Source organism: Pseudochaenichthys georgianus, chromosome 24 (assembly GCF_902827115.2).
Source record: "Pseudochaenichthys georgianus chromosome 24, fPseGeo1.2, whole genome shotgun sequence".
Lineage (NCBI taxonomy): Eukaryota > Metazoa > Chordata > Actinopteri > Perciformes > Channichthyidae > Pseudochaenichthys > Pseudochaenichthys georgianus.
The window spans coordinates 1,942,704-1,950,910 of NC_047526.1; the positions used below are offsets into that span (position 1 = coordinate 1,942,704).

Below are 8,207 nucleotides of genomic sequence, written 5' to 3' on the forward strand. Positions count from 1 at the left end.
GGAGCCTACTTACTTGTAGAAGTACAAATGTCCAGGAAATATTCCAAAATCAACAACAACTGCGAGGCTGCACACACGACGCTCCGCTTCCGCAACGTTTTGAAACGCGCCTGGTGTGTTAGGTCGCAGGAGGAGGTCGCAGCGTGGCGCAGCCGCTCCTGGTGCGTTTAGGGGGTTAGGGAAGACAGCTTTTAGATGCGCAGCTCCTCTGTCTTGGAATAGTCTGCAAATTAAATGGAAACTGAACAATCTGGTGCCACTAAATGTTTCTAAAGCTCGGTTGGATGCTACTCAATCGGAAGCTATTGGTACCTGTTTATGTGGATAGTTATGTAAATGATGCTGTAAGTTGTCCTTGTGTTGTTCTGTTTATGCTTTTATGTTTCATGTGGAACTACTGGAGCAGGTCTCCCTTGGAAAAGAGATCAATGATCTCAATGGGATTTATCTGTATAAATAAAGGTTTGAAATGAAATGAAATGATTGCAGTTGGGGATTATTTAATGTTCACTTAATGAACTAAGAAACAACTTGGGTTGGAAAGAATGTTTTGTTGTTGGTTTGATGAGTAATGGTGTCCGACAACTGAGGCTGAGATCAGCACCGCTGCCAACTGAGCAACATCTCCAGTGTTAATCGATTGGTTTGATTTGTTAGTGAGATGATTGAATCTTTATTTTATTGCCACTTTCAAAGTATGGTTTATAAAGTTCACTTCACACTATGAGATGCATACCCACACCTTACAGGTCTTAGAAGAGAGAAGACAGAACTCCTTAATCACTTTCATACTCAAGAGCTACTTTTAGTTCTAAATATTTTGTGAATGACTCTTTAACCAAGAACAAAGATGTGTTAATGTAATGACTGACACGCAGCTACCGGTGACTCTTGATCAAGTGTCTCCCCTATTGTGTCCACAGATTCCTCTCTAACGGACAGCGGCTCCAGGACTCAGTCTTCTCATATCGTCTCAGAGAATATGCTGGGGAAAAGGAATCCCTTCTCTGGGGATAAGGGTTGCCTGGAGCCACCTTCTTCAGCCAAGGTCCTTCTTGAGTGCAAGCGCCCCGAGCACAGACCAATTATTGTGCTGGACACAGAGCAACCACTTGATAAGCACTTTCAATCAAAAAGCACCCAGGACAGCGTCAGTGAATGTTCAACAGGATTGAAGTTTAATAAAGAAATACCCTACATCCTGCCAGTCAAACATCCCATCCCCTGCAAGTTACCCAATAACCCTGAGGTGTCTCCCATCTTCCTAGACAAGCAGGACATACTACCACTATACACCTATGACAAGAAAACCTCCTTAGCTTTGGATAAGGCGGACCTAGAAAGTTTCCCGTATGGTAACGGAAAGGTCACCAAAAATGGGAAGATGTATGGCAGCATAAAGAATGTAGAAACAAACTGCCTGTCTATTCTTCAGAACCACAGGACCTTCTCTCTCTGTTACTCAGAGCTGAGGAACTGCTCAACTAAGACAGAGCTAGAACTGAGCCAGAAGGACGGCAAAAGCCCAGTCCTGAGGAACATCTCTTCAACCCCTTTACCTTTGGTAGAAGAGGAGTTTCTTGGCCCTCAGGGGGAAGAGATGTGCCAGGACAGTGAGGAAGGAGATGTTGGTGAACTCAAAATCCGGTACGAGGACTATCAAGAAAATAAGACTGAGAGGACTATAGTAGCCCAGCAGGAAGCTCACTACAAGTTCTTCCCCAGTGTCATCCTCTCCAACTGCCTCAGTAGGAAAAAAGCTGGGAGCAAAAAGATGGCCGATCCCTGTAGCAAGCTTGAACAGGCCGAGCCTCGCAGATCGAAGCTCAAAGTGTATAAGAAAAGGTTAGGAATGGCAGCACAGAGAAATATATCAAACATAGTTGAAGCCTCTGAAAACACTTCCTCTGACAGCGAGGTTAGCACCCCAACCACACCTGCTTGTCCGGTGACATCGGACACAGAGATGCCAGTTTTGGAGGATAAGTCCATACAAAAGCCTGAGCCAATTAAAGATGGGCTAGTCACAAAGGTGGAGCCAATCACAAGGGAGGAGCCAGAAAGTGGGGAGAGATCAGTAAATGAACAATCGCAACCATTTTCAGAATCCCATGCCACCAGTGTTTCTGAAGAAGCTAAACACTCGGAAGAGAACAGGTTCAGCCCATTGCACAATGTATCAGCGATGGTCACCTGTACTAAGTCTTCAGCACTGCCTGGTAGTAAATACACCCTAAGGGCCAAGCGGAAGATGATCTTTGACGGCGAAGATGGAGAATATTCCGCTGCCCCTCGTTCTAAAAATCCAGCCTCCGTCAAAGAACGGATCAAGGATGATGTCCCTGATGGGCAAGAGGTAAGACACCAGAAACGACCTAAGAAGGAACCCCCTATCATCATCAAGTACATTATTATCAACAGGTTCAAAGGACTGAAAAACATGCTGGTGAAGATGTCCAAAGTGAAGGCAGAGGAGCAGTTGGTTTTGCTTACGCCAGACAAGCTGGAGCAGTACAATAAACTAGCCCCTCTTAAGGATTTCTGGCCCAAGGTGCCAGAATCCACTGCCATCAAGTTTCCTGTCACTGAGCAAAAGGCCAAAAAACTACCCAAAAGAAAAGCAAAGGGCAACTCCACAAACAAGAAGTCAGTCTGCAACTCCTCCAAACCTTTGGTCAGACAGGGCGAAAGGGTCAAAAGGACTAAAGGCTGTAAGAGAGGTCCAATTCTACCCTCTCTACCGCTGCCTCAGCCATGTTACTCTGAGCTAGTAGATGACCAGGAAATGAAGTATAATGACGTCATGGTAGAGTTAGGGTACCTATCTGATAGATCCCCAAGCCCTACAAACGTTACACCCCCTCGTTGTTGGTCCCCTAGCGACCCTCTTATGGACAACAGGACTTCTGAACATCTGATAAACCCACTCATTGACCCATGTCTTAGTTTGGCCTTTCCCAAGCCACACACAGTATCTTCAACCAAAGGAGCACAACGAAAGTTTCAAACGGCCAAACCTAAGAAATCCGTGCACACTAAAAGCAAAGTAAGCAGGTTTGTAACCAAGCGTCAGGAGGAACCCAAAAAATCAAGACAAAGGAGTACTGCTGCTCCGAAGCAGAGGAAGCACACTAAAGACACAGCTGGAGGCACTGTTGACACTTCTACAAACACCACAAGACCTACAAAGTCTCGCAAAAAGAAGATGGAGGAACCCAAAAGCCATGACTCAAGTAAAGACAGCTCCCATGTGCTTTTTCCAAAAGATGAGCTACCTCCTTCTGAGAGTTCATCTCAAGAAGTCCCTTCCTTTCAGCAGCCAGTAAGCACAGATGGCAGCGTTCAGGGCACGTCTCACCCAACATCAATAACGGACTCTAACTCTGCAGGCCAGTCTATAGAACCAAAGGTTGAAGACTGCGAGACTTCCATCATGGAGATCAACCAAAGCATGTCAGCTCCGGCTCAGCTGAAGCAGCAAGGCTGCCAGACCACTGTGGTAAAGGCAGAGGCTTCACAAGAGGAGGGCATGGCTCCTCCACATCCTCTGGCTGGGAATCCTTTACTAGAAGACAGTAAAGACTCCCAGCTATCGCCAGCTACCCCCCACCCAAGCCCTAAGAATGGCACGATCCCCCCTCTTTCTGAGACACCCTCTGGCTTGGCTGTCCTCAAGCAGCTTCTCCAGAGAAGGCAGCAGGGGCAGGCTCTTCCCATTCAGGCGGTTGGTGCAGACAGTAACCGCACTGCCATGGCTCAGGCCACAGCACTTCTAGATGCCTCAGCTAAACCAGCAAAATCCAGGAAAGCTCCCACCACAACTCCACGGAAACCCAGGGCCCCAAAATCGACCACTCCCAAGGATAAGAAACCCAGAATCAGGAAAGGCAAGGCAAGCAGCACGCAGCCACATCTCTCAACGAAGCTGGATGGCAACATGTCAGATGATTGCCCCCTCTTCCTGTCAGACCCAGGCATGGACAGATGCAATTTCATAGAGGACAGTTTGTCACCAGAGCTCCCACAAAACTATACCTTTGATATAAATGCCATTGATCAGACGGAGTTCTCCAGCCCATACAGCGGCACTCAGTTTGTGCTGACTGACAAACATTTACCAGTTACGTTCCTGAGTGATGTCAGCCAGGAAGCAGTGTCCACTCAAGGACTGGGATTTGAGAAGAAACCTGATCGACTGTTTGCATCTGGGGAGGAGCTTCAGAAGGGCTCCGAATGGCACGAAGCAAGGCCCGTCAGCCCGGACCTCTTTGATAGAACTGAGAACAGGGAGTCTGTATCGAATCACCTCACATTCCTGGACTCTGAGAAACATAAGAGCAGGGAGTGGGACTTGTATTTAGGTAAAGCCAACACGCTCAGCCCCTTTCAAGACTTTCACTGTGAGAGAAAAGAACTGCTGTTCTCCGTCTTCGACCCTGTCCTACCTCTGCCTTTAAGCTCTGCCTCATTCGTTGATCATGAGGGCTCTCCAACCGGGGAGCTTTTGGAGGGCAGTGAAGGCCTGCCGTCCACCACCCCCAGCAGCTCTCCGAGCTCCATCAGCTCTGTATCCCAGGGCAGGGCGGGCCAGCTGCTGCGGGGAGCAGGAGGGGGAGCACACATTCTAAAGCCCCTCATGTCCCCTCCAAACCGGGAGGAGATCGTCAGCACTCTGCTGAACCTGGAGATGTCGGAGGCCACCTTCCAGGAGCCCTTCTGCAGCGACCCCTCTGATGCGCCAGGGAAACCAATGTAAGACTATATATACAAAGGCCACATGTTGAAGTAATAATTATTTTAAGGTATCTTGCATAGGCCTTTGAATGAACATTGTGGACTAAATGTACATACATTACATTGTATCTGGAAGCTTCTAATATAAAAACAGGTATTCTGAGTGTTACACCAGCATCATAGTTTCTGCAGATTTTAGCATCTCAAAGATATTGTTTCATATCTTTTGGCAGATGAGTAAATGATTACTGAAAGGTACCCTGTGGAGTTTTTGACCACTATTAATGTAACAAGTTGTAGTAGTTGTAGTATTGTGACAAGTACATGTTGCTTAAATTGTGCACATGTAAACCTTCAAGCATGCATATACAGTTGGTGCCCAAAGAGAAACTGAGACTGCAAGATAGTCAACATGGTTGTAAACAATCAAGGTTTAAAAACAATATGAAAAGTAGCTTTGTACATTTTGAGAGAACAGACATGGCAGTATGACGATGCTAAAGATCTTAAAGGACGTTTTAAGTAACCAAAATTAGGTTGTCCCTTTTTAAAAATACAAAAAAAATCAAAATGCCAATCAGTGACTGCCGCAAAATCCTACAGTATATCTGTGTGGCACTAATAATTATTATCTACAGGGCATTATTTAATATCACTCCGTTTGACATAGTTCTCCACTTCTGAAGTTGTAATTAATTGCAGTTAATGAAATGAAAGTGAATTAATCACATTCCCCTGTCTCCTCCTCAGGGAGGTCGGCGGCCGTAAGCTAACGGTGCGCACTAGGCTGGCTAAGGAGCTAGCAGAGTTCTGTGGAGACTTTTCTTTGGAGGGCCTCCATTTCTGGAAGACAGTCTTCTCAGCCATGGCGCACCCCCACATCAATGTCACTTCACCCCCCCATGCCCAGGGATCTGAGGCCTCAGACACGAGCAAAGAGCAGGCCAAGTATGACCTGTCCTCCGGCAGCAACAAAAAGGTCATCCTCCTGCCCTGCAGAGACCCACCGAGCAGAGAGCGCGTGCAGCTGTGGCTGGAAGCCAGGAGACAGTATGAGAGCTTACAAACAGGGCTGCTGAAGAATGGGAGGACTGGGCGGGGTGTGGAGGGAAGCCCAGCTGCCAGCTGTCCAGCAGAGAAGGCCAGGACTCCAAGGAGAAAGACCTGCAACCTGTCCTTAATCATAGCACCCATGAAGAATAAAGGCATTCACTGTGAATCCTCAGAGTTAAGTCTCGTTTCACACAAAGTGGATATTGATCAGGCGTTCAGCCAAAACAATGCTGATGATGAGAAAAGCACGTGTCTGGAATCCCCAGAGCTGCTTCCCTGGCAGCAGTCCGCTCAGCCCAGCCCCTTGGGGCCACAGCAGCTCAGTGAAGACTGCCTCCAAGCACTGTCACCAAGGCTCTGTAACGCCATGGAGAATCTCAGTAACCAAGGAGAGGGGAGTGCCCACCCCCTTCCCAGCACCCACCCCCTTCCCAGCACCCACCCCCTTCCCAGCACCCACCCCCTTCCCAGCACCCACCCCCTTCCCAGCACCCACCCCCTTCCCAGCACCCCCCTCCTTCCCAGCACCCCCCTCCTTCCCAGCACCCCCCTCCTTCCCAGCACCCCCCTCCTTCCCAGCACCCCCCTCCTTCCCAGCACCCCCTTTTTAAGACGGAGGCGGAGAAGCAAGGAGGACCTGGAGCCCATTTGCAGCACGCCCAAATCTGAGGGTAAGAAAAGTGCTGTTTCACCCTGATGTAATGTGTGCTAGTGTGCCAAGAAAGTGTATAGCTTTCTAATGTTGTCATGGATACAGAATGTAGGCAGACCGGCTGCACGCCGTGCTGTTTATGAACTGTCCCTTTCTGCTCTGACTGTTGTGTTCCTGCTGCAGAGGACCCCGTTTCTCAGAGGCTCCAGCAGCGAAGGGGAAGTCAAGCGGACCCTCTGAAAAGAGTGCTTCTGACCACACAGATGAAGGTCAGACCACACGTTGATTTCTTTAGACCTCCCCTCATCCCACACCTCAGTAGAGAAGACCTCCCCTCAGCTAATACCTCAGTAGGGAAGACCTCCCCTCAGCTAATACCTCAGTAGGGAAGACCTCCCCTCAGCTAATACCTCAGTAGGGAAGACCTCCCCTCAGCTAATACCTCAGTAGGGAAGACCTCCCCTCAGCTAATACCTCAGTAGAGAAGACCTCCCCTCAGCTAATACCTCAGTAGGGAAGACCTCCCCTCAGCTAATACCTCAGTAGAGAAGACCTCCCCTCAGCTAATACCTCAGTAGAGAAGACCTCCCCTCAGCTAATACCTCAGTAGGGAAGACCTCCCCTCAGCTAATACCTCAGTAGAGAAGACCTCCCCTCATCTAATACCTCAGTAGGGAAGACCTCCCCTCAGCTAATACCTCAGTAGGGAAGACCTCCCCTCAGCTAATACCTCAGTAGAGAAGACCTCCCCTCATCTAACACCTCAGTAGAGAAGACCTCCCCTCATCTCACACCTCAGTAGAGAAGACCTCCCCTCATCTAATACCTCAGTAGAGAAGACCTCCCCTCATCTCACACCTCAGTAGAGAAGACCTCCCCTCATCTAATACCTCAGTAGAGAAGACCTCCCCTCATCTCACACCTCAGTAGAGAAGACCTCCCCTCATCCCACACCTCAGTAGAGAAGACCTCCCCTCATCTCACACCTCAGTAGAGAAGACCTCCCCTCATCTCACACCTCAGTAGAGAAGACCTCCCCTCATCTAATACCTCAGTAGAGAAGACCTCCCCTCATCTCACACCTCAGTAGAGAAGACCTCCCCTCATCTAATACCTCAGTAGAGAAGACCTCCCCTCATCTCACACCTCAGTAGGGAAGACCTCCCCTCATCTCACACCTCAGTAGAGAAGACCTCCCCTCATCTCACACCTCAGTAGAGAAGACCTCCCCTCATCTCACACCTCAGTAGGGAAGACCTCCCCTCATCTCACACCTCAGTAGAGAAGACCTCCCCTCATCTCACACCTCAGTAGAGAAGACCTCCCCTCATCTCACACCTCAGTAGAGAAGACCTCCCCTCATCTCACACCTCAGTAGGGCAGCAGCTTGAACATGGCTACCAGCGGTGTAGATCTGTACCTGCGGCCCCCCAGTGTTCCTCCAGCTTGATGCCCTGAATGAAGCGTGTCCCCGCTCCACTTCAGAAGTTTGACTTAACGCGATGTATCATGCGTTCCTTGTCCTCCACAGAACCAGTTTGCTGCTTTGAATGCGCCAAAGAAAGATACCTCTCAGATTGAAGGACCCAGCATAGCCAACTCGTACGGCTTCAAAATCAGCCTGCAGAACCTCCAGGAGGCCAAAGCTCTGCACGAGGTGAGTGGCCTTTGCTCCTCAGGGCTGCGGTGAGAAAGCATATTTTAGATGGATCTTATTCTGAAGAAGTCTTCAGTGAACTGCTCAATGTAATGACTTTTGTATCGCTTT

The 8,207-nt window shown here is 48.9% G+C and overlaps 1 protein-coding gene across 1 annotated transcript in view; it reads left to right on the forward strand.

Moving 5' to 3' along the window:
- The window catches only part of LOC117440230 (DNA polymerase zeta catalytic subunit-like), a 77,547-nt gene extending 69,418 nt beyond the window's left edge, over nt 1–8,129 (forward strand). The window contains exons 13-16 of the mRNA XM_034076522.1: nt 924–4,752; nt 5,485–6,458; nt 6,623–6,708; nt 7,971–8,129. Of these exons, the coding sequence (XP_033932413.1) occupies nt 924–4,752; nt 5,485–6,458; nt 6,623–6,708; nt 7,971–8,129 (5,048 nt within the window). The remainder of the gene's footprint in view (nt 1–923; nt 4,753–5,484; nt 6,459–6,622; nt 6,709–7,970) is intronic.
- Nucleotides 8,130–8,207: the final 78 nt, after the last annotated feature.